Raw genomic sequence first — 26,766 nt, forward strand, 5'->3', positions numbered from 1 at the left:
CCGAAGGTGTTAAGTGTAACCCTGTGCGAAACACTGCAAATAAATTTGCTAGGAGTATGAAAAAGCATCTATGATTAATAAAAGTAATCTATAAGGTTAAATACTTTCAGAAATGTGTTCATCACTACATACTTTTTGTTACTCAACCCGGAGTACAACACAAAGCAACATCAGGGTATCTCATCCAACAAAGAGCAATGTGTTTGCGCTGCACAGAGCAAAACGTTGATTTCTTTCACGCAATTTAGAACTTATCATCTCTAAATACTGGCTCGCAATAGAAAGATTATTGCCCCGGGTGCTGAGTGAACACCCAGCGCGGTCCTTTTGGGAATGCTGGATAACCTGGGTGGCAGTATGGGGGCGTGCGCCCTGATAGGAAAGGACAGGCTAAATGTGGAAAGGGATATCGCACAGAAAAGGAAGTCCTCAGAAACCCCCACACTGACAAGAGTGGCATGCAACAATGGACTGGTGCCCAAAGCAAGAGGTTGTCCTTGTAAACACTGTAAGATATGGGGACGCTGGAGGGATAATGGTCTTGCTAATGAATAAAGTGATAGAGATCAGCAAGATGTAATGGGGACAGCTGTGGCAGCAATGACTGTATGTACTGGATGCTGCATGGTTTTGTTTTAGCAGAAAATGTATAAATTGTCTTATAAAAAAAGCTGTCCCTTCCCCCGAAATCCCTTCAGTTTGCTTCTTTGACCATGAATGAATGAAATTGAAAAGCGCACAGCTACTCAAAACTGAGGCCCCGGCGGAGACTGTTTCTATCTCAATACTCAAGTCTCTCAATACTCAAGTCTCTCCACCTGAATGTCGTCAAGACTTAACATTGTAGTCTCCCTTCAGCCTAAAGAACCTAAACCAGCTACTACACTTCACTCAAATATTAACACATCTCTGTTGCACTCACCTTCAAATTAATATACCAAAAGGATACTATAACATTCCTCACGCAGATTTTAGACGTGAGCTTATCCCACTTAACTCTTAGCACAAAACATCTTCCTAATTGCATGTGCTAGGTGGATTATTTGGGCTATAAAGAAGCCAATGAAGTTGTAAAAAAACACACTGACTAGGGTTTTCACAACCAGTGTTTTGCCCAACCCACTCTGCAGACAGATGGAAGAAATACAACCTTGCCCTGCTTGGCATCAGCAAAACCAGATGGACACAGTCTGGACAGAAAAGACTGGCTCCAGGAGGAATGCTCCTATATTCTGGACACGTGAAAGAGAACGCCCCACATACTCTGGGAGTAGAAAGGATCCTTACGCCAGCAGCCAACACAGCTCTGATTGGACGAGAAGCTCACGGTCCCAGAATAATCACAGTGACCTTCGCACACAGAAAAAGAGGATCAACATGAATGTTATATAGTGCTATGCACCTACAAATGACAGCTAAGAGGAAACAAGCATTTGTAATGCAATAAGTCTAGCAGTTACGCAAGTTTGAGCGATTGGCATTCTAAATGGCTATGCCTTTTATTTTGGTTTTTAAAACAAATAAAAGGCATTGTCATTTACAATAGCAATAGCTTAAACTCGTGTAAATGGAAGACCTATTGCATTGCAAATGCTTGTTCATAATGTGGACACTACTTTATGTGGAAGAATGCTGTGTGTTCTCATCAACCCCCCCCCCCCCAAAAAAAAAAATCATTGCCTTAAGGCAAAAATATTTTTGGGGTCTCAAAAAAACCACATTGCCTAAGCAGTCCCTGAAACTGAAAGAACCACTTGGCATGTAGATGTGCTTCTACTGAAAAAGCGGAATGCAGCCACTCACAGTCAGGGCTTTATTTGGGACGGATCTCAGGTTAGCAGTAATTAAAAAATGGCTTTGGAACATGTCCCCACCAGGCCGTATATTCAAATCATCTTACAGGCATAAGTACTTTTTCATACAAAAGCAGACTGTTGTATACTGTGTACTGTGAACTCAGTCCCCTCTAGGCATCTGAGTGAGTTTAGGTCATGCGTTGGTGTTTATAACCTACATGGCTCAGAACTGTAGAATAGAAGCTGAATGCAGCGCAAGTTTCCCAAAGTGTTTGTCAGTGGCTCATTAAGGTGTTCAAACTTCATTCACTACTGGATCCATTGCCTCTTTGTGCAGCTCAAAGAGGAATGGCCACATATGTGGGAACTGTGATTGTGAGTCTATAGGAATGTGTGTAGAATGTACAAATCTGTCAACCGACAGGATAAAAATAGAAGAAAATGCAGTGAGTAAAGGTGAGAGAATGGGTGGGGGGGCAGTGGTGTGAAGGAGATGCAAGGAAGCAAGTGCATACGTGGACAGCGAAAACAAAAGGGCTAATGAGGTGCGAGATATTCAAATGAAGATTTCAGATAGACAGGAGATTTTTTTTTTACATGTTTAACAGTGAGACTGCAGAGGAAAACGGTGCAAGGATGACTGGAGTGATTGACACTCTGAAAACCTTATCAATTTCACAGACCTTTGTAACGCTTCATTTAAAGTCTTATTTTTTCAAAATTAAAACATTTTAGATTTTTCACAACAAAGTGGTATTCATGTATCTGATTCTGATGACACACACTAGTGAAGCCAATGTGTATGGCTTGTTTTAGACATCGGTCCGTTATTGTGTGATAGGTCTAGGCGCAATAACAAAGCTTAAAGGGGCACCAACATTTTGATCAGCTGCCACAAACTGGGAAACTGGATTTTAGTTACCATGTTTTAAGCCACACTCCTAAATACGTAGACTGGACTCTTGGAAAGAATTTCTAGCTACACTTCTTTGGATACTCTCGTTTTCGATCATACCCCCCCCTCACACACACACATTTATTATTGCTCTTAGAACCCTGTCCACAGTGGAGTAATAAGCCCCTACATTATGCATATAATTCTTCAACTCTACAAGGGGAAGTTTGGGCATGGTTGTCAGGACTGAGAGGGCAGGGGGAGTCACGAGGAGGATCCAACTTCATACACATTGCGATAAAAGCATCTGAAGATTCTGACCTAACGAGGAGCGACCAAAACACCGTCAAGCACCGAAAAACAAATGTCTTTACTGGTGAACGCACCACATGAGAGTGGTCCTGTCACTTAAAGTCACTGCATGCTCCTATACACATCTCGTTTCCAGTATACGGGAGGTGGGAGCTCGGGAGGTTTAATTAGGGTGTGTTAGCAATTACTTCAACAAGCCGCGCCAGGCATCGGGGACCTGCTCCTCCAGCCGCTGTCCGGTGTAGACCTCCGCGTCCGACCTGGGGCCCTACTGCCGCCTACGAGCTCCGAGCCGGTGGGACTGCTGCTTTTTGCGCCAAGGATTGGAGGGCTGTTGCCGGGACTGACGCCGCCGCCCGGCTCCCTGTTGCTTCCCACTGAGACAGAGAGCGTTGGGCTCAGCGGGTGAGGGTGCCCGCCATCTCTTTGGAGCAGGAAGTGGACCGTGTCCAGGATGGGCTGCAGAAGCAGACGGCCCTATGCGGGAACAGGACATGTGCACGGCGTGTACATCTCCTGTCTGTATGCGTGCACATGTCCTGTCCCCCTACTGCCAAGAAACCGACGACTATATGTCTCGCCAAGGCGAGCAACGCACGCGCTGCTCGCTAGGCGAGACCTAAAAAGCAGTTTTACAACAGACACGAAGTCCATTCTGGATCAATGCCTAGAGAGAGGCATCATCATACTGTTGGGGGACCTCAATGCCAAGATTGGAAACAACAACTCTGGGTACAAAGACATCATGGGCAACCATGGCCCTGGCATAAGAACGAGAATGGTGAAAGGCTTGCATATCTCTGTGTCCTGAACAGTCTAGTGATGGGAGGTAGTGTATTCACACACAAAAGAGTACATAAGGCTACAAGGGTGTCACCAGACTGTTCAGCAGCGAATCAGATCAACCATGTCTGCATTGATAAGATGTTCCGGAGGTCCCTACAGGATGGGACAGTGTTGAGAGGAGCAGAAGTGGCGTCAGACCATCACCTTGTCACTGTCAGGCTAAAGCTAAAGCTGAAGACAGCATGGACAGAACCGACATACCAAAGCCAGCGATAAAACACCACCCTCCTCAAAGATGCACAGAAACGGAGTGAATACTCAGTCACCCTTAGTAATGAGTTTCTAGTCCTGCAAGAACTACACAACAACAGAGACCCAATAGAAAACCAGTGAGAGAAGATCAAAGAAGTCATGACATCAACCTGCCAGGACGCACTGTGTCCCAAGAAACACCAACATAAAGAATGGATTTCCACGAGACTCTCTGAAAAATCCAAGGGAGAAAGAAAAAGAAAGCAGCCGTTAACACCAGCCTAATAACAGCAGAAAAAGCTCAAGTTCAAGGCAAATATACCAACAAAACAAGCATTTACAATGCAATAGGTCTCGGGTTAATTAAGTTTGAGCTATTGGCATTGCCTAATATTGCAACACCAATTGCACCAAAAGTCTATAAATTGTAGGCCAAAAAAATGTGTATTTATTTTTGTAGCAGTGGTGGCATGCTGCGCTTTAGATGAATATGTTTCAAAGTAAAGTGCGCCATACTGCGATTGTTACAATAGTTATTTGTGGATGCGTTAACAATTGATGTGTGCACTGATGGCTGGTGGTGTGTGTGCCTGTAGAAATTGTGCACTGATGGCTGGTGGTGTGTGTGCCTGGTGGAAGTGTGCACTACCGGCTGGTGGTGTGTGTGCCTGGTAGAAGCGTGTACTGACGGTTGGTGGTGTGTGTACCTGGTTAAAGTGTGCACTGACGGCTGGTGGTGTGTGTCTGATGAAAGCGTGCACTGACAGCTGGTGGTGTTTGGGCCCGGTAAAAGCGTGCACCGACGGCTGGTGGTGTTTGTGCCCAGTGAAAGCGTGCACTGATGACTGATGGTGCCTGTGCCTGGTGAAAGTGTGCACTGACAGTGTGGTTGTGTGTGTGTGTGTGTGTGTGGTGCTGTGTGTGTGGTGGTGTGTGTGTGGTTGTCTGTGTGTGTGGTGGTGTGTGTGGTGGTGTGTGTGTGTGGTGGTGTGTGTGTGTGGTGGTGTGTGTGTGTGTGGTTGTCTGTGTGTGTGGTTGTCTGTGTGTGTGTGGCTGTGTGTGTGTGGCTGTGTGTGTGTGTGGCTGTGTGTGTGTGTGGCTGTGTGTGTGTGTGGCTGTGTGTGTGTGGCTGTGTGTGTGTGTGGCTGTGTGTGTGGCTGTGTGTGTGGCTGTGTGTGTGTGGCTGTGTGTGTGTGGCTGTGTGTGTGTGGCTGTGTGTGTGTGGCTGTGTGTGTGTGGCTGTGTGTATGTGTGTGTGGTTGGCTGTGTGTGTGTGGTTGGCTGTGTGTGTGTGTGTGTGTGGCTGTGTGTGTGTGTGTGGCTGTGTGTGTGTGTGTGGCGGCTGTGTGTGTGTGGCTGTGTGTGTGTGGCTGTGTGTGTGGTTGTGCGTCTCGAGCTGTGAATCCTTTTAAATAAAAGGAGAGGCGCCTGCACTGGTGCAGTGTGCGCTTCTGGGTATGAACATAGACACATACTGTCTCTCACTCTCACACACTCTCACATCACATACACACAAACACACACACACACACACAGACTGTGCTGGGGCAGGGCACAGGACCTGCCGTTCTTGCCTTGAGACTCCATAGAGTTAGAGCGCATGTCCCCCAGGAGGCACACACAACACAGGCGTGCATGTGCGCCTCGAGCTGGGAATGCTTTTAAATACAAGCATTTGCAAGCTTTGTCCAAGGAAAAGTACACAGGTGATGTCCCGATGTCCGTGCAGTTATTTTACCTGCACCAGAGCTAATAGTACAAGCATTTGCAATGCAATAGGTCTCACATTTGCGTGAGTTTGAGCTATTGGCGTCATAAATAGCAATACATTTTATTTATATGTTTTGAAAATTGCAAGCTGTGCATAAACGCACACTATGTAGGTTTTCTGAACACAAATAAAATGCATTGTCATTTATAATGCCAATAGCTCAAACTGTGGTAAAAGCGGGACCTATGCATTGAAAATGCTTTTTGTTGTTGTTGTTAAGGGTGTCCTGGTTCTCCTCAGTTGCTGCAATTGAACTCCTATTTGAAAACAACAATGATTAATAGTAAAGCATTCCGTCCTTGGTAACACGGAGTCCTATTGGAAGCTTATCTGTAGATTTATTTTTACTGTGCATGGCGGCATACACAAGTGTTGTTTAATAAGTCACTGAATGCCAGTTACACCAACATAAAAATGAGCTTTCTTGCTCTTTTGCGATTGAATAACATAGGGGTTATCTAACTATTTGGACAGCCATGTCTTATGTAGTATCAGGTTGGTTAGCATGTGGTTCCAAATTCGACATGCAAGTTTCTAATGACCACTCTTTATTAATACACTAAACAATGTTTTTTTCTGCAAAAGTAGAGACGGTGCAGATACCTCGTGTGGCTGAATAATGCCAAGTGAAAACCTAGGCTCAAATCCCAGCGTCCCCGCTTAGCCAAATTGTGTGATCCTGGGAAAGCCACGCTACAGTGTAGTGCCTCATGTTTCTACACTGCCAAATTTAGGAACAACCAGAAGTGATTCTCTTCAGGTTGTATACTGTAGAAACTCCATTCAAATATGTTTAAAGATACTAAAATGTTTCTCTGTATACGAGGCCAGACTATGAGCGGGGTTGGGCCAGGGACTAGAGTGTGTGCAAATGATTTTTCTAGATTGCCCCACTACGTGCACTGTTGTATTTAAAGCGTTGTGGAAACGTGTTTCTGCCCCTCTCACATAGCTCAGCTTCATGCCATGCTCGACGCATTTCACGCACATCCTAATAAGCTCCACAGACACCCAAGAAAACACTGATTCTACCAACTAAGCACAAAAAAAGAGTAACTGTTACCCAATTGCCTAAAAAGCGCTCTGAAGCCTTGCTCGTCATGGAAAGCGCTATTCAAAATAAAATGGCGACATAAATTGATAAAACTGCACTCACCTCTGCACCTCCATGCAGCACCAGCACATGGGGGTTCTCCTGCTTCTCGCCATCACTAACCGGGAGGCGAGCCACCAGTCCGCCCACTCTCCATCCACTGTGGACACTGTGTGGGCCGCGCCGCTCGCCACATCGACCCCAAGTTTGGCCAGTAAGAGGCAGACCTGCTTACACCCAACGCACAGTCCTAGTGCTTCACCGGACTTGTGCACTTTGCTGATTACTGGAACAGTGTACACTATGGGGGGTGCCTCGACCTGTACTCCCCGACAGTACCTGGATGTATGCACACGAGCTGTGCCACTGGCCTGTGGAGAGCGTGGGCGTCTCTGGCCTGTGCACACCCGGGTGACTCGGTGCAGAGCTCCTCTAGGCATATTCTAAAGTCACCGGCCAGAAACAGGAGCAGGAACCGAGGCTCAGACAGGTGAGTCACAGACAAGAATAAGGAGCCTGTCCTATGGCCCAGCAGCAGGGGCAGGGGTTGTGTCCTAAATGCAAGGAGTGTGTCCTGTGCCCAAGAGCATGAAGAGAACGGTCTGTCCTGGCAGCGGTAACACCAGTCTGAGTACAAGGAACAGGACACTGACGGTGCTGCAGTAAGGGGCACGGCGCATGCGTAAAGCCGAAACCTTCCATGGGGCACGGCGCATGCGCAAGCAGCGGGAGGTATTGCTAGCGTCTCAGCTTCCGAGGAGGACAGCGCGTTCACGCGCGCGTGGCCGGCGCAAATCGCCTTGCGCGCGGCCAGGACTGTCCTCCTCCTGGAAAGCTGACACGCTGACTATAGGTCTTTGGCGAGAGCGAGCTTCGCTCGCTTCACCGAGACCTAAACAAGGAAGCAAAGAGAAGCTTAAGAGCAGACAATCGAAGATTCCTCGATGGTCTTGCCACAGAAGCCCAGGAAGCAGCAAGCCATGGAAACTTGAAAGAACTCTACAACATAACAAGGAAACTCTTCAGCAAGCCAGAAAGACCTGTTGAGAAGACTATCATGGGTAAAGAAGGCCAACAAAGAAGATAGGTGGAGCACTATGAAGAAATGCGGAACCAGCACGTGCCGCAGTCTCCACCAGACATACAGCCAACAGGCAAGGATTTACCAATAGACTGCAGCAGACCAACCAAGGAAGAAATACGGCAAGCCTTCAAACATTTGAGAAATGGGAAGGCAGCAGGACCGGACAACATTCCTACAGAGGCACTGAAGGCAGACATTGAAACATCAGTAGACATGCTCTACCCCATGTTTGAAAGGATCTGAGAAGAGGAAAGGATGCCATCAGGCTGGAAGAAGGGATATCTGATCAAGATCGCCAAGAAAGGTAACCTGGGTAACGGCACAACTACAGAGGGATAACTCTTTCAACCCCAGGCAAAGTGTTCAACAGTCATCCTGAACAGAATGAATGAACAAATCGACGCTCAGTTACGTGACTAGCAAGCTGGCTTCCACAAAGATAGATCCTGCACTGACCAGATTGCAAACGGCACATTATCACTGAGCAATCAATAGAATGCAACTCCCTCCTCAAATACCAACTTCATCGACTATAAGAAGGCATTTCACAGCGTGGACAGAGAGACCTTTTGGAAACTCCTCTGCCACAGCGGTGTGCCAGATAAACTTGTAAGAATCATCAGATACTCTTACGAGAGAAAGACTAGCAATGGATGACAACTCACAGAAGCCTTCTGAGTGAGGAGCGGAGTCCACCAGGGTTGTTTACCCTCACCTTTTCTCTTCTACTGGCCAAAGGCTGAATCATGAAGACATCCACAGGATGGAGAAGAAATGGGATCCAGTGGGCACCTTGGACGCAGCTCCACAACCTGAACTTTGCAGAAGACCTGGCCCTACTATCCCATACCCATTTGCAGATGCAAGAGAAGACCAACAAAGTGGCAGCCTCATCATCACAACTTGGCCTAAACATCCACAGCGGAAAAACTAAAATCCAGCCAGCACAACTGCTACAACTTTTGCAGGCGATGCTCTTGAAGAGGTTGTTCACCCTATGAGGGAAGGGTATGCCCAGACGTGGGTCCCGTGCTCACTAAGCCACTGGAGTCAAGCTATCCTGGCTGAAGAAGGCTGATAGGCAGAAGCCGGTCCTAGGATGCTTGATTCCGGTCCAGGAAAGACATGGCTTGGCAGTTCGGGCTGGACTGTTCCCACGAGGCACAGGGTCAAGACTGATTTGCATATGGCCATGTCTGAACTGGGGTGGCTTGGTGAGCAAAATAACGATGGATTAAACCCAGATCTGTGACTGGGGGTGAATGTTTTGCCATTGTACAACATTCCGTCCATCATCTTGTGTGTTTTGCTTGAAGAGGTTGAGGCCTTCACCTATAATGGGCAGTGTCCTGGACAGGAAGGGCGCCACAGATGCCAATGCCAAGGGAAGAATAGGCAAAGCAAGGGCTGCCTCTATTCAGCTAAAGATCTGGAGCTCTAAGGACCTAATGCTGCAAATCAAGATCAGGCTTTATAACATCAATGTGAAATCTGTCCTTCTGTATGGAGCAGAAACTCGGAGGATAAAAGTGAATGGAGCAGAAACTCGGAGGACAACAGTGACCACCACCAACAAAGTCCAAACCTTAATCAGCACCTGTCTGAGGAAAAGCCTCCAAATATGCTGGCCAAACACGATCAGCAACAATGGCCTATGGCAGCAAACTTTCCAACTCCCTGCTCATAAAGAAATCATGAATAGGCGCTCGGGCTGGAAAGGTCACACTCTCCGCAAGCCAGCATTAAACACCACACAAAAGCCCTAACCTGGAACGCTCAAGGGAAAAGGAAAAGAGGAAGACCAAGAAACATCTGATGTCGAGGCCTCAAGGCTGACTGTAAGGAGATGGGCTACACCTGGAGTCAAATTAAATGAAAAGCCCAGAAAAGAGATGGCTGAAGAGTCCTGGTTGATGGTCTATCCGCCAGTTGGGGTAGTAGGCATAAGTAATACACTGCAGGCCATACCTTTAACTTCTTGTGCCCTGAACACCCTAGGCCAGGCTTTACAGCAATATCTTTCACGGACCTTAACCTGATAACCATTGTTAGGACTAAAACACCATAATTCCAAAAAGGATACAGTAAACCACCTCTTGCCTCTGTAATAACCACTGGAAGGACCTGTCCTCAACCAAATTCTTAGAAACCACCAGGAGTCTGCCCAATTTACTGAGCTGACTCCAATCTAGCCACCCTAGTATATTTCCATTCCCTCCACCAGAACTTCACAAGGACACAGAATGCTACAGCAACACCTTTGCCTACAATTATCCAAACCAGACATTAAAGTCACAAATAAATGGTTGACACACATCTGACTAACCTAAAAAGAAAAGGAGCGATGCTACAGAAAAGTGGAGGGACCCTATAGAAGTCTCAAGATGCTGCCAACATACTAGCCTGGAAAGTCCATTGGAGAAGTGAACACGCATCTCCTTAGAGAGCGCTGAATGTGCACTATATGGAATGAATTAACCAATCGACAAATCAAACAAAATAATTGTTTAAAATCTTTCAAGCAGCAACAAAGATGACCAACAATACTTCAGAGTGACTGAAAATCTGCTTCCATTCTTTGACAAGATGCTCAATATTCAATCTGACATTGAGGAGAAATAACCATCGCATTTCAAAGCATGTCAGGCACCAATTTGAAAGTGCACCCTGATGAATCTTCACTGACATAAATGTGGAGCAAGTATATAAAGCTGCAAAATACCAAGATCGCAAATTTCGAAAAGTTAGAGGATGGAAAGTTTACAAGACTAAAGGGCCTGAACATCCCTTCTGGTTCCCCATGACCTGTTACAGAGAAAACATTTTTAAAACAATCTTCCGCCTATCGATTCCAATATTTACATTTGCATCTGTCCCTATGCAGAGGCCAAGTCTATGCAAGGCTGAATCAGTGCATGTAAACACCCTTGTTAAAGAAGCATTCTCTGGATCTGGAAAATCTAGGGAACTCAAATACCATTTATCAGCTGTAATACCTTGCCAAACTCATCAAGAAAAGAAGCATGCCTGATTACAGGCGGTTATTGAAACCAACAAGATTTTACACTTGTTCGGGTTAACTTTCGGCTGTGTACGAGCATGGAGGTGGTAGTTGTGGCTCCATGTGATAAAGCCATAGTGATTAATAACATGGGCAAGGTAGCCACCCTGGTACTGCTTGGCTTCTCTGGGGTTTCGATATTGTGAGTCATGCCATCATACTTGATTATCTGGTGAATCTGTGAGTCCAAGATCTATCTATTTTCAAAAAATTTCTGGATGACTGTAATATCTTCTTGGGAGACAACTGCCAGCATCAATTGGAAACATAGCCATGGTCATTGGAATTTTGCGATTTTGCGGCTGCAGCGTTATCCACTTAACTATGGATTTGCCACATAATCCATAATTTACTGCTTTATCTGCACATTTTTACCAAAATAGTTTGTTATTCAAATTCCTCAAAATTCACGAAATATGTGGTTAACACGTGTTGCCACATGGAGGAAGACCCTTCGTAAAGTTTGAATGGTTATCTTTCTACAGCTGGTTGGTATTTGTGTGTCTCAGACTGCTACTGAGGTGAAACCTTTCCCCAGATAGTGTTACAAGGTGTTAATATTACAAAATAATGAGGTAATACTATCACAAAATGAGCTGCAAAATGCTGCATAATTTAACTTATTTGGTCACATAATTTAGTCAACCATGCTGCATAATTAGGCCCGCCCCAGCTAGATAATTCCAGCGGTCATGATCATCGCTCAGTATCCTAAAATTCAAACTCTGTAAACACCTGGCTCTATCCGTGCTAGTAATTTTGAAAGGTACTGTTGCAGTGCCCAAATACACACACTTTATAAATGCCATTAACATGCCAGACTGCAATTCCAAATGCAGACAAATTTTATTGACATTCATCTGCATCTGGGCAAGCCTTCAGATTAGGAAACCAATTTAATACATCTGAAACAAATTCACCAGAGGACGAAGAAGTCATTTCCACTTGAACAGACCAAAAACTGAAATCCTGATAATCGATGAGACACGGACAAGTAATTTCCCATTCAAGCGGTTGAGGGAGTAAGTAGCAGTTAAAAAGAAAATCCTGGGATATGGTTACTGTTAGAAATGGGATCCCTGGCTGGCCAGGGCTTGCGCCAAAGTCAGTCAGAGACCACCACTCCTAAGTCAGGGCAAGGGAGTTACACGCCAAGATAACCCCTGCTCACCCTCTAGGTAACGTGGCGCGAGCAGCAAGGCTAAACTTGGAGGCGATGTGAGTTAAGTATTTGCGCACGCACCCCAGCAACAACACCCAAAGGCCCACCACAAAGGAAACTCCACACAAGATTATATAAAAATAGCCTTTGTATTACACCAAAACACATTAGATAAAAACACACGCTTTACAATGTGCCAACAGGCACGGGCAGCATTTACAGGGGATATATACAAGACAGGGCCACCTGGACCACTGTCAGGAATCAGCACTTTTAGAAGTAACACTTTTAGAAATAGCACTTAGAACACAGAATATAAAAATAGAGCACACAACCAGTATCTACTGGTAACCAGGACCTCACTAGCACCACCTGTACTAGGAAGAAAAACAACCACCTAAGTATCACCGTTGCTAATTCCGCATATATTGCTATTCTATCCTATTGTGTCTAACTCTGTTGTAAAGCGCTCTGATACTCCAGGGTCCAGCAGCGCTATATAAAACCCTTGAAATAAATAAATAAATAAATATCACAATACCTGTAGGGGTATAAGCACAGAACACATGATGCATAACATACATTCAGAGGTGTATCAACAAGGCACATGATGCATTAAAACATTCAGAGGTGCAGCAAAAGAACAATTGCGCCAAACTCACATAAGTCACCACCTGTGACTGTCCATAGGCCAACTGGCCTCTCTAGGGCTAGGACGCCCTGTGTCCCAGTGTCCAGGGGCCTAAACGTAGCAGTTGCCCACAAAGTGCTGGGCAACTGGTGCAACAATGTTTGAGCCTTCCAGGGCTCAAGAACAACAATGGGGCCAATGTGGGAGCCCCGCTGGGCTCTAAACAATTGACTGGGCCCTCAGGAGCTTCTCAGGCTCCTAGTAAATAAATGGCCCCTGAGCCTCTCTGGGCTCTCAAAGATACTTGTGGCGCCTGAGCCCCTCATGGGCTCTCAGTAAATCAAAATGCCCCCTTGAGCCTCGGGGCTCTAAGAACACTTGCCCCGTCGTTGGAGTCCTTCGTGGGGGACTCGAAATACACTTGTGCCCCCAAAAACAAAGGTAGGACTTAGCAGGAGGGGGGCGGGCATCGGCAATGTGCCCAGACTCCCCCTCTAGCAGTAATTGCCCCTGGAGCCTCTCAGGCTCGTGAAACCATGCTGCCCGCTAGAGCCTCTCTGGGCTCTCCGCTCCCGCAATGCCCCTCGAACGTTGGAGTCCCTCCGGGGGGGGCTCGACATGCAGAGGACGGCCCCCCAGAACCGGAGACACAGAGCAGCACTCACCGGGACTCTGGGGGGCGGTGGCTCCTCCTCGGCTCCTTTGCTGGGTCTCCCGGGGCTCCGTCTGCTGGCGGCGTGCTGGGCGCTCTCGATGGGGACTCCGGGCTCTTACTCCTTTAAGCCGGTCACCACGGGGCTCTCCCTCACTCCTGGGAGCCCCGTGGAAGGTGCCGGTTGCGGGCTTCTACTCTCTCTAGTCAGGTCCCGGGCCGGCAGCCAATCAGAGCGCGGCCCGGGAAATGATGTCACGGGGTGTCCCGCAGTCCCGCCCCCGGCCTGCCTGACTTCCTGGTCGCGGCCGGGCGGCCCTGGGGACAATTTCGCGCACTTTGCGGGGCAATTGCCTGGTGGACACCGGCTTCAATTAAACTATAAAGCGAGGTGGGCACTTGCTCGGGCCCCAAACATAGAGGCAAGGTCCCTGGCGGGGTGGGCACCTGCCATGGGTCTTTAAAATTGGCAAAATAGACAGACAAATGCCGGGTGGGCACCGGCCGTGCAAAAAGCGCTCCCAAGCGCTTAGGGGCGGAATAGAGCGCTCTCAAGCGCTAGAGGTCCAGATGCAGCGATTCCAGGCGCTGGAAGCCAGCAATGTCCAGGCAAAGTCCTTCAGCAAGGCAGGGGGGCAAGGCTGGGCCCAGAGCCAGCTCACTGGGTCTCCAGGCAGGGAGACAATCCAAGTGGCGGTCCTCTGGCCCAGCAGCAGCAGCAGCAGCCCCCTCAGGCAGGATCCTGGAAGAGAACAACCTCTGTGGGGACACAGCCCCATTTTTATACACCACATTCCTTTGTCTGTAGGTGCAGGGTGGGGGAGAAACCAGTCACAGCTGGTTTTGGAGCACCCATGATGGGCTCAGCCCACACTCTATTCACTGGCAGGGCTAGGGTCATTGGACGCACCACATTAGACGCACCACAGGGGGCGGAGCCAGCATTGTGTGGGGAAAACCCAGCCTCATTCAGGACACAGGTGCACTCCTCCCCAGCCATCAGCATGCTAATATCCCACTCACCACCGGGCAGACCCATCCAGCCTTCCTGGAGCCAGGCTCACCAGCCAGCTCCAGCCAATCACACTCCAGGCATATTTTACACTAATATGCCAACTCCTAGAAGTGGCATTTGTACACAAGACACAATCATGCCACATACATCATTGCGAAGCATTCACTCTCACGAGTTCGCACATACCCAATTCGAGCATGCACATCTCACGCATCAGGAACTACCAGGGACACAGACATTCCCCATGCATTCGTATGGGAGGACAGGCCAACCTTACTCCACGCACTCAGAGTGCGCACGCACTTTCCACTGGGACACAGTGAAAGTGCGCAGAAACCAAAAATCACTACCACCAATTCACATTCCCAAAGCAAAAAGTTTAGGGGTGAACCTGCCAGAAGGGCCAAGTCCAACACAACCCCCTTCCAGCCAAAACGCAGGGGAGAACAATCACCACCGTGATGGACTTCCCTGCTTGGGGCGATAGAACACGGACGCGGGCCCGCAAATGCAGGGACACCCTCCTGTTCTATGCCACGGTGAACCCCTGGGGTTCTTTCTAAAACTACTGTAGGGACTAACTGGGCTACCCCACTGGTACTCTCCAGCTGTCCTCGGCCAGGACCAGGCCCTAGGCTACCCAGGTGCCACTGGTTCCTGCCTACTCGCAGAGTGGGGGGTAGTAACCCCTGGCACATAGTAGCCACTCTCCGCTCTTCCTGTCTGCAAGACAGGGTTAGACTGCCACTGGTTCTCCAGCCTGGGGTCTACAACCTCAGGCGGACCAGGAGTCTCAGGGAAGACTCCCCTGCCCCTACCTCTTCTCCTAGGGTTCCTCCTCCTCCGGCGAGGGGTACACCTAGCACGCCATTCCAACCCAGGGTTTAACCCCTCAGGTTGCACCGGGGTCAGAGATGGGCTCTCCCACCCTCTGCACCCCTTCCAGAGTCCTGCTCCCTCCCAACCGGGACGGTACCTCTGGAAGAAGAACTGGTCAGGACAGTGATTACAGTAGTCCCACCCTTCAGGTCAGGCCGATCCTGAACCTGGCCTTCCAACCTCGGATCTAGAACCTTTGGTGGAATAATTGCCTGGCACTCCAGGACTTCTGGGGATTCACACACCATCCCCCTGAGGCTGACACATGACCCATGGGTCGTGTGACTGTCTGTCTGGCGCAGATCTCCCAGAACAGAAGTGGCGCCACCCGGGTCCCCCCCAAGAAGGTCTAGCCCAACTGGCTAGTCCCTGGTCCACTGGTGCATCCACTGGGAAACTCATCCCCCAATCACTCCTCACTTCGGACTTCTGTGCCCTCCCTCCTGGAGTAGCACTGCCGGACACTGGAACCCCTGGAGCTCTAGTTACAGATGCTCCAGGTTCCCTAAACACTAGGAGATCCTCCTCAAGTGTACTAACAGGACAGCCTAGGTCCCCACCCTGGTGTTCCCTCAAGAAACCACCCAGGTTCTGAAATCGGGCTTCGGGCATCTGGGGACTCTCAGCCTCCCACTGACTCCTGCTCCACTGAGCCAGGGAGTCAGCCTCTCCACCCCTCTCACTATACTGGGACCTAGCTGGGCTACACTGAGCCTCTTCCACCTCGCTGGGCTGGAAGATACCTGAACCACTACTTTCAGAATTACTCACTAATGACTCTGCTAAACCTCTGGCCCTTTCCCAGCGCTCTGCTTCCTCTGCAATGGTTTCTGGATCAGTCATCCCATATTCCAACAAGTGTTGGCGCAACCCTGGCAAACAACTGCTGAGCACCTGCTCTCTGAGAACCAGATCAAACAATTTGACAAAATCAGATTCCGTGTGAACCACTGACCAATCAGACAGTGCATCTTGACATTCATCCACAAACTCCCCCCCAAGACTGTGAGACAGTTTCCTACTGCCCCGGAATCTTAACCTATACTCCTCCTCTGGGGAAACAGGTACCATACTCTGGGAACTGGGAATGGGATTTCCTGCACTGAGATTCAAATAGCTGCCACCACTGGACTCAACCCTCCCTGGGGAATCCAGAAAATTAAAACTGCGCTCAGGGGACAATCTACCCTCCTGAGCTAATCCCTCTCTGGCAAAGGCCCTCTCAGCCTCCGCCATCCTTTCCTGCGCTAAGACCTTCTCAGTCTCTAGCCTTTGTTGCTCAAGGGCCAATGTCCTAAGACTCAACTCATGAGCCCATAACGCCATTTTCTCCTCTAAGGCTAATCTCCTATTCGCCTCTGGGGACAAGTAAAGGGATGAGGCGCTGCCTCCTACGCTGGACCCAGCAAGGGACTCCCTATCTATGGGGTCCTCACTATCTGCTGGTGCCCATCCACTGTCATTTCCATCCTCCTCTTCAGACTCTTCAGGGCTCCCCACAGACCAACCACCCACATGGTGTGAGGCCCGGGCCCTCTCTTTCTCACTGTGCTCACGTTCCCAGTCAAACTTCTGCCATAGGATCAGGTTATCCCTAAGCTTGGACTGGGTGTCTGACTCATTCACTGTGATGTCTCTCTCCTCACAAAACTGCACCAACTCATGCATACTGTACCTAAACAGGCCACAGAGGTTAAAAGAAGATTCCATCTTGGCAGGATGCTCACAGACACGTGCAACACAGGGGACCTAACAGTCTCAAGTAAGAGTACACAATTCAAAGTCTAAAGCAGCTCCCTATCAAAGAGAACTCACATTCATTTGTCCAGGGCAACACACCATTCATCCACACACAACCCTCCCCTCGGACTGGTAAGGCAGTTTCTACCACCCCTGACTTCTCAACCTGACCACACGTGACACAGGTACCGACTCTGGGCGCAGGGCGGGGGACAAATGTACTGGACACAATTATCAAATGACACTCTTCAGGAGAAAAAATAATGGAACTTCACCAAAAACACAATAATCCCCAAAATGTGATTATCTAAAAATGTAGAGTTTTGTAGTGCGGCCAGTTGCCACTGTGGTACAACGCAAACACAAATCCTTATCCTTTCCGCTGCCGCCAATGTTAGAAATGGGATCCCTGGCTGGCCAGGGCTTGCCCCAAAGTCAGTCAGAGACCACCACTCCTAAGTCAGGGCAAGGGAGTTACACGCCAAGATAACCCCTGCTCACCCTCTAGGTAACGTGGCGCGAGCAGCAAGGCTAAACTTGGAGGCGATGTGAGTTAAGTATTTGCGCACGCACCCCAGCAACAACACCCAAAGGCCCACCACAAAGGAAACTCCACACAAGGTTATATAAAAATAGCCTTTGTATTACACCAAAACACATTAGATAAAAACACACGCTTTACAATGTGCCAACAGGCACAGGCAGAATTTACAGGGGATATGTACAAGACAGGGCCACCTGGACCACTGTCAGGAATCAGCACTTTTAGAAGTAACACTTTTAGAAATAGCACTTAGAACATAGCATAGAACTCACTGTAGCACAGAATATAAAAATAGAGCACACAACCAGTATCTACTGGTAACCAGGACCTCACGAGCACCACCTGTACTAGGAAGAAAAACAACCACCTAAGTATCACAATACCTGTAGGGGTATAAGCACAGAACACATGATGCATAACATACATTCAGAGGTGTATCAACAAGGCACATGACGCATTAAAACACATTCAGAGGTGCAGCAAAAGAACAATTGCGCCAAACTCACATAAGTCACCACCTGTGACTGTCCATAGGCCAACTGGCCTCTCTAGGGCTAGGACGCCCTGTGTCCCAGTGTCCAGGGGCCTAAACGTAGAAGTTGCCCACAAAGTGCTCAGCAACTAGTGCAACAATGTTTGAGCCTTCCAGGGCTCAAGAACAACAATGGGGCCAATGTGGGAGCCCCGCTGGGCTCTAAACAATTGACTGGGCCCTCAGGAGCTTCTCAGGCTCCTAGTAAATAAATGGCCCCTGAGCCTCTCTGGGCTCTCAAAGATACTTGTGGCGCCTGAGCCCCTCGTGGGCTCTCAGTAAATCAAAATGCCCCCTTGAGCCTCGGGGCTCTAAGAACACTTGCCCCGTCGAGTCCCTCGTGGGGGACTCGAAATACACTTGTGCCCCCAAAAACAAAGGTAGCACTTAGCAGGAGGGGGGCGGGCACCGGCAATGTGCCCCGAGGCCCCCTCTAGCAGTAATTGCCCCTGGAGCCTCTCAGGCTCGTGAAACCATGCTGCCCGCTAGAGCCTCTCTGGGCTCTCCGCTCCCGCAATGCCCCTCGAACGTTGGAGTCCCTCCGGGGGAGGCTCGACATGCAGAGGACAGCCCCCCAGCACCGGAGACACAGAGCAGCACTCACCGGGACTCTGGGGGGCGGGGGCTCCTCCTCGGCTCCTTTGCTGGGTCTCCCGGGGCTCCGTCTGCTGGCGGCGTGTTGGGCGCTCTCGATGGGGACTACGGGCTCTTACTCCTTTAAGCCGGTCACCACGGGGCTCTCCCGCACTCCTGGGAGCTCCGTGGAAGGTGCCGGTTGCGGGCTTCTACTCTCTCTAGTCAGGTCCCGGGCCGGCAGCCAATCAGAGCGCGGCCCGGGAAATGATGTCACTGGGTGTCCCGCAGTCCCGCCCCCGGCCTGCCTGACTTCCTGGTTGCGGCCGGGCGGCCCTGGGGACAATTTCGCGCACTTTGCGGGGCAATTGCCGGGTGGACACCGGCTTCAATTAAACTATAAAGCGAGGTGGGCACTCGCTCGGGCCCCAAACATAGAGGCAAGGTCCCTGGCGGGGTGGGCACCTGCCAGGGGTCTTTAAAATCGGCAAAATAGACGGGCAAATGCCGGGTGGGCACCGGCTGTGCAAAAAGCGCTCCCAAGCGCTTAGGGGCGGAATAGAGCGCTCTCAAGCGCTAGAGGTCCAGATGCAGCGCTTCCAGGCGCTGGAAGCCAGCAAAGTCCAGGCAAAGTCTTTCAGCAAGGCAGGGGGGCAAGGCTGGGCCCAGAGCCAGCTCACTGGGTCTCCAGGCAGGGAGACAATCCAATTGGCGGTCCTCTGGCCCAGCAGCAGCAGCCCCCTCAGGCAGGATCCTGGAAAGGAACAACCTCTGTGGGGACACAGCCCCATTTTTATACACCACATTCCTTTGTCTGTAGGTGCAGGGTGGGGGAGAAACCAGTCGCAGCTGGTTTTGGAGCACCCATGATGGGCTCAGCCCTCACTCTATTCACTGGCAGGGCTAGGGTCATTAGACGCACCACAGGGGGCGGAGCCAGCATTGTGTGGGGAAAACCCAGCCTCATTTAGGACACAGGTGCACTCCTCCCCAGCCATCAGCATGCTAATATCCCACTCACCACCGGGCAGACCCATCCAGCCTTCCTGGAGCCAGGCTCACCAGCCAGCTCCAGCCAATCACACTCCAGGCATATTTTACACTAATATGCCAACTCCTAGAAGTGGCATTTGTACACAAGACACAATCATGCCACATATATCATTGCGAAGCATTCACTCTCACGAGTTCGCACATACCAAATTCGAGCATGCACACCTCACGCATCAGGAACTACCAGGGACACAGACATTCCCCATGCATTCCTATGGGAGGGCAGGCCAACCTTACTCCACCACTCATAGTGCGCAGGCACTTTCCACTGGGACACCGTGAAAGTGCGCAGAAACCAAAAATCACTACCACCAATTCACATTCACAAAGCAAAAAGTTTAGGGGTGAACCTGCCAGAAGGGCCAAGTCCAACAGTTACAAAAAAAAAAAAAAAAGACAACACACCAGATCTAAACAATCGTAAAGAAAAAATGAATTTCCATCTTGTGATGCTTAAAAGGATTCTCCTTCTCCTCTAGCTTACACACTAGGAACCTGGGCCTCTCACGACTCCACTGCTGCAAATTAATTTATTTAAAAGCACACTAGAAAGATATACTGAAAATGGAGAGGATACAAATCCGAGCACACAGATTATGCCTTAATCTCAAAAGGTGGGAACACATCACCCAAGCTCTCAAAGAACTTCACTGAATCAAGGTGATTTAAACAATTATGCTACTGTACAAAATTTTTAAAGCACAGTGTGCCCTGGACTACCTGTTAAACGTAATCCTGCGATACATCATCTGCATTGTCGGATCAATCTAGGCAAATATGACTGTTCAAACCAGATTTACTCAAAAGACACACAGGATAAGAAAGCAGAGGACTAAGTGCCAAACTGTAGAATTTTCTAAGTCTGATACACGAAACCAACCATATTTGTCATCTTTTAAAAGGGAATTGAAAATGAGCTGTTTCAAAGAGGTTTTATCAACCTTCTCGATGCCATAGGGACATGCCCTTCTAACAAAGAACAGGTTACCATTAGGAACTTTTCTCTTGACTATGAAGTCCAATGATAAATTTATACTAAAGGTTATCACCTCCAGGACCCTCATTGATAAATGGCGACTCAGAGCGAGGAGTCATGAAAACTAGCAAACAATGACTTCGCGGGAGGAGTCATGAAAATGTTCACCTATAACTTTTTAATGATGCAGAGCTACAAACAGGCTTCCTTATAACAATACTGTGTAATATAAAACATAAAATAACAAATAGTAAATCAGAAATCAGAAAGTAATAAGGGATGACATGGGAAGGAGTGGTAGAGGGAAGGAAGGGCTGAGAAAAGAGCAGAGTGAAAGTGCTGAAGACAAAGAAGATATAGAAAAGAAAGGAAAAGAGGCAGAGAGAAAGTCAGAAGCTGTGACTGGACATTTTTCTAAGTCACGTGTGAGGAGCTTGTGCAATTCAGTTTTTACTTTACTATCTGCATTTGTAGTTTTATATTTCATGTTATAAATACATGACTATAATTACCGGAGTCCAAAAGAAAGAAAACAAGCATTTGCAATGCAATAGGTCTCGCATTTACTACAGTTTGAGCTATTGGCATTGTAGATTACAATGCCTTTTATTAATGTGTTTGTTTGTTAAACAAATAAATAAAAGGCATTGTCATTTACAATGCCAATAGCATAAACTTTCGCAAATGCGAGACATATGGCACTGTAAATGCTTGTTTAAAAAGAGATAGGTTGTCAAATAAAATCCATGAATAGGAAACTTTGTGTTTTACAGACTTGGAACAATGCTGTAATCATAGTGGGAAAGCTTGAGATTAATCAAAAGAAATGTGAGCACGTGTGTACTGAACACGTTAATTTCCTTTATGTAGAGAAGTAAAGGAGAAAGCTATAATTGTATAGCGACTAACAGCAAGGGAAGATAAAATGGCAAATGAAGGGGTGGGGGGGCACAGGAAAATATTGCTGCAAATTAAAGCAGGAACGAGAAGGCACGGTGAACAGGAGGATGGAATATGGGGAGGAAAGAGAGAAACACAGAGGAAGGGATGAAGGGGAGAGAGCTAGAAAAGAAGGGCTAGAGGGAACATGATGGTAGAAAGGAGCAATGCAGAGGGGAGGGGACTGGATGGATAGACAGAGGGTGAGAGGCACGGTGAAAGAGGAAGAGTGCGGTTGAAAGCAAGAGGGGACTCAAGCGGTAGGTGGAGAGCGATAGATGCGAGGGAAACAGCGTAAGGGGGAGAGGGGAACAGCGATAGAAAGGGAGAAGAGAGTGAGACAGCGGGTAGGGAGGGAGAAGAAACTAATGGGCAGGAGCGCGAGAGGCATGGATAGGCAGAGGGGCAGGGGAAGCGAGCGGAGGCTGGCAGGTGAGTGGAAAGACAGGGTGGTAAGCCATGTGTATGTGTGTGGCGGGGGTGACTTAATTTAATATGGCAGCATGGCACCGAGGTAGACCAGGGGCCGCCGTAGATATACGGCTGGTCTGCTGAATTTGTGCGAGCGGCGTTATTACCACACAACACGGAATACAGTCTGCGCCCTAATCCTGGTATTACTGCAGCACTAAAAAAAAGTGGCAATGAGCAACGTAATATTCAACTGCCTTTTTCTGAAGTTGGTTTGGCACATTACGAACTTCATGAGCATTTGAACCCACACAGTGTTGCTTAAGAGGTTTAGCAAGGCACAAGGTTGTGGCACTGAAGCACATTTTGTAACCTAATTAACAAGTAAAGTAGTATAGAATGAGAGATCGAAGTCAAGGTGAGAAAGACAGGGCAAGAGTAAGAGAGGAATTAGGTCAGCTATTGGAAAGAAGAAAATAATGAAGAGGGGAGTCTGAGAGAGAAAGAGAGTGAGGGCCAGAAAGAAACAACCAGACGTAGGTAGATACAGAAGGAACCAGTCAGGTATTGAGAAACTCACCGCCGCAGCCCGGCTTGGACAGGAAGCCAGGCAACCTGTGTTGGGACGGGGGCGGGGCCGCAAAAAGACAGGAAGCAGACGGGAGCCTACCCCGCGCTCCTGTGCCCGTGAAGCCAGCCAGAAGTGAGCGTGTGAGCTAGCGGAGCTCCCGTGCTCGTGGAGAGCCCCCCTGCTGCTGAGACTGACCCGCTGCCGAGGGAGAGAGGGACACGCGTAAAGAGCCCGGCGAGTGGGGGAGGGGTGAGGGGGGATGTGCGCGCGTGTGTGTGTGCGCGTGTGTGTCTGTGTGCGCGTGTGTCTGTGTGCGCGTGTGTCTGTGTGCGCGTGTGTCTGTGTGCGCGTGTGTCTGTGTGCGCGTGTGTCTGTGTGCGCGTGTGTCTGTGTGCGCGTGTGTCTGTGTGCGCGTGTGTCTGTGTGCGCGTGTGTCTGTGTGCGCGTGTGTCTGTGTGCGCGTGTGTCTGTGTGTGCGCGTGTCTGTGTGTGCGCGTGTCTGTGTGTGTGTGCGCGTGTCTGTGTGTGTGTGCGCGTGTCTGTGTGTGTGCGTGCGCGCGTCCTGATCCATTGCGACTGTGAACAGCATTACAGAATCGGAGCGGGTGTTCACGCGCGCGACCTGATCAGATTCCGGCATGCTGCGCGTGCCCATCTCCTGTCTCCTGGGAAGCAGAGCCGGTGAGTACGAGAGAGAGAGAGTGAGAAAGAGAGAAACAGAGACTCTTCAAACCCTTTACTCTACTTCAGTAACTAAGCTAAATCCGGTCTGCAACCACAACCCACCTGCACTAGCATCCATCTCACAATGTGCGACACTTAACAATCCTCGTGCCAGTCCCAGATTAGTAGCCTCTATCCATCTTCCAAACCCCTGTATTAGTCCCTCACTATCAATGTATGCACCAACTCCATAGTCACCTCCGTGAGCTGCCACCTTCTGCAGCCTTCATTACCCCATATTTAGCCTAGCACCCACTTCCAGTTTCCGTGCACCGCCAACCGCTGTAGTACCAGCCTATCAAACACACTCCAGGCAACCCACCTGACCCAGAACCAGAGCAAAATACATATCTCTATGCATTCCTAACCATTACACAAGAGTGTTACCTATGCTCCTACGTCTGTCTGATGCAGTCCTGAAAGTCCCACAGGTGATGTGATTTCATTTCCTGTGGTGTTGTTTCCAGAAAGGTCACTTCCTGTACTGCCATTTTTGTGAAACCACTACCTGAAATGCCACTTCCTGTGATGTCCCTTCTAAAATGCCTTTAGAATACGTCCTTTACCGTCCATCCTCTGGGGTGATTTTTGAAGGTGGAGCCTCTGTCTTCACCCATCTAACATATAGAGCATGCTGGTGTCTCCAGTACTCTATATAACACAGAACAATGTCAGTGCATCTCCTCGTCTGCACAAAAAACATTGCTTCCTTGGCAGGCCACTAAAGGAAAGTGTATGCCTCCAACCATGTACAACACAGTGGGTGCCAACGTTGGTGTCTCTTGCATTTTTGTGCACAAACAACACAAATACCCTTTAAGCCTTCACGCTGTACTACATAGCGATTAAGATAGAACTGCCCTTACATTATTCTTTAGCAGAGGACAGGGTTTCCAGGTGAACTTACTTGGAAAATGCTGGAGGCATGTCCCGCTTCATGATCTGGTCCTCCGTGGTCTGCACAGTTTCCTTCCCAACCTAAGGAAAGCCATAAAAACAAAACCATAAATGCGGGGCGGAAGTGAATGACAGAGAACAGAGGTCATAGGCATCAGCATTACATATATGTGAACAGCAGGGCGGATATTCCATCACAGCACTTGCTTAGAAGGCAACTTTTGGCCACAGCACAATGTGCCACAAAACGAAAGCACCACTTCCATGGTCGAAACCAATCCTATACCATCAAACTAACTATTCAAAGCCTAAAAAAGACTTCTGCTGAATGCCATTGACCATCCTGCTAGGCCCAGCCACGAAGCCCAATTCCTCTTCATTACTAAAAGCAGTGCACGGAGACTCTCTCATACCAACACATGTGTGAGGTGAGTTACTGTAAACTCTGCATTTATGATATAATTAACTATTTCTGATAAGCTTTATAAAAAAGTAGAGCCCTCCAGTTAACCCGAGTAGGGTTTTAAAAGAATGGACATACAATATCAAGAGTGAAAGGGCAACACACTGAATCAACTAAACTTCCCTCACAGAGGGCAGGATTTTCCAGGGACTACCAGATCTCAGTCAAATTTCTGATGCTGATGTAAAGTGATATCAGCGAGCTCTGACTCGCTACAGTTGACTGACTTCAAGAGGTCCACTCATAGGAGGAGGACAGGTCCTTGGATGAAAGACAAGAAGTGTCAGAGTTGATGCCTCTGTTTTAAGTGCATAAATGAAGCTGTTGGCATGATTAGGTCAGGAGAACTATGGTCAAGCGAGAGCCATTGGCTTTTGCCCATGCTGGTTTCCTTTATATGCGAAGTAGCCAAAGATAATGTGGACCCTTTACTGAACAGTACAGTTACCAACTAAACAGAGAACCAGCCTTTTCGATACTCGGCAGAAAGGTTAAGTGTTTTAAAATGTATGGCTATACGCTATGTGTCATTCACGCTTCATTTCAGGAAAAGCAGGGGGGTTGGGGGGGACACACTGCCATCAGACAAAGTTACACAAGTCATTATATTCAAGTAGCATTGACCTAGCAGGTAAAGAAATCTCTGTTTAAACGTGTGATGTGCTCTGCCCTCGAAGAGAGCAGGAGATCTTGCTGGAGTAAATTTGTTTGAGATCCCAAATGCCAGATTGTTCTTTGTGATGACGATAGGTCTCAAGAACTATCTATCTGGGTCTGCAGAGTAGTGCTAGGAACGAAGAATGACAGGCAACCGATCACACAGGGCTACCTGCCCAGTTATCAAGTGTTTGGGCATGGCTGTATCAAACATGAATAATCATAGCACAACCAGGCTGCTTAGAGCCAGGCCAGCTCCCAGATTGAATCAAAAACCCTTTACCAGTAGTTAAATGTAGAGCAGCCTAGCGGAAAAAACTAGTACTTTCAGGTGGCAACAGGTCTACCAGGAGCTCCAACAATCTTCTTCTGAAACCTCAACGCTTCTCCAAGAAAAAAACATACAATCGTACCTTCTCAGGAATGGCACCCAGGATATGGAACACTCTACCACCAGAAACGAGACTTAACCTATCTACGCCCTATTTCAAAAATGAAGTTAAATCAATTCTCATGGCCAAATTCACCTGAACTTGTCCTATACACTACTGCAGCTTTGTGCTAATCTTTAATTGTTCCCAGTTCTTACTGTATTCATATATGCCACTGTATTTATATTTATATGTGTTTATATGCCATTACCTATACCTGATCTGTAAAGCGCTCTGATACCCGCAAGGGTCTTGTTCGGGCTATACAAAACCGCCAAAATAAACAAAATAAAAAATAAAGGTTGTCATACGACCAGGGCCGTCTAAATTAAATATCTTGCATGCCACAGATTGAGTACCAGTTGTATGTTGAAACATCGACTACAGTTTTGTGCTATCAAAATATCATGGACCAACATTTTGAGAAGATATGCGCACATCGGTAAGTATACTTTTACTATTCTACACGCATCCCCATACCTTAATATCACACACACACACACACACACACACACGTACACACACACACACGTACACGTGGAGTGCATTAAAGAAACCCATGCTTGGCCTCTCGATTTTTAGGCCATGATATTCTAGAAGCATGATATTCTGGAGTCGATATTAAAGTAGAGTAGTATGGACACCACATTGTACCTTGCAGGCATCACTTCTTCTGTGGTCCATTTGCTCTGCTTTCCTTCTCTCCCCGGCATCATTTCTCCCTCTAACATCGAAGCTTCCTCTCTGTTCCCCCTTTCCTGTGCCGATTTCGGACATTTCTTCAACCTCGTCCCCTCTCGTGCCCCTTTTCCACATTTCCTGTCTCATGCCTTACCATGCATCGCCACTCTCCATTGCCTATCTTGT

At 48.3% G+C, this 26,766-nt stretch overlaps 1 protein-coding gene across 2 annotated transcripts in view; it reads right to left on the reverse strand.

The window, feature by feature from the left end:
* VCL (vinculin) overlaps positions 1–26,766 on the reverse strand; it is a 349,916-nt gene that overhangs the window by 221,525 nt on the left and 101,625 nt on the right. For both annotated transcript variants that reach the window (XM_078642750.1, XM_078642749.1), the window contains exon 2: positions 24,359–24,429. In XM_078642750.1, coding sequence (XP_078498876.1) covers positions 24,359–24,429 — 71 coding nt within the window. The remainder of the gene's footprint in view (positions 1–24,358; positions 24,430–26,766) is intronic.

The sequence above is a fragment of the Lissotriton helveticus genome, chromosome 5_1, assembly GCF_964261635.1.
Source record: "Lissotriton helveticus chromosome 5_1, aLisHel1.1, whole genome shotgun sequence".
Lineage (NCBI taxonomy): Eukaryota > Metazoa > Chordata > Amphibia > Caudata > Salamandridae > Lissotriton > Lissotriton helveticus.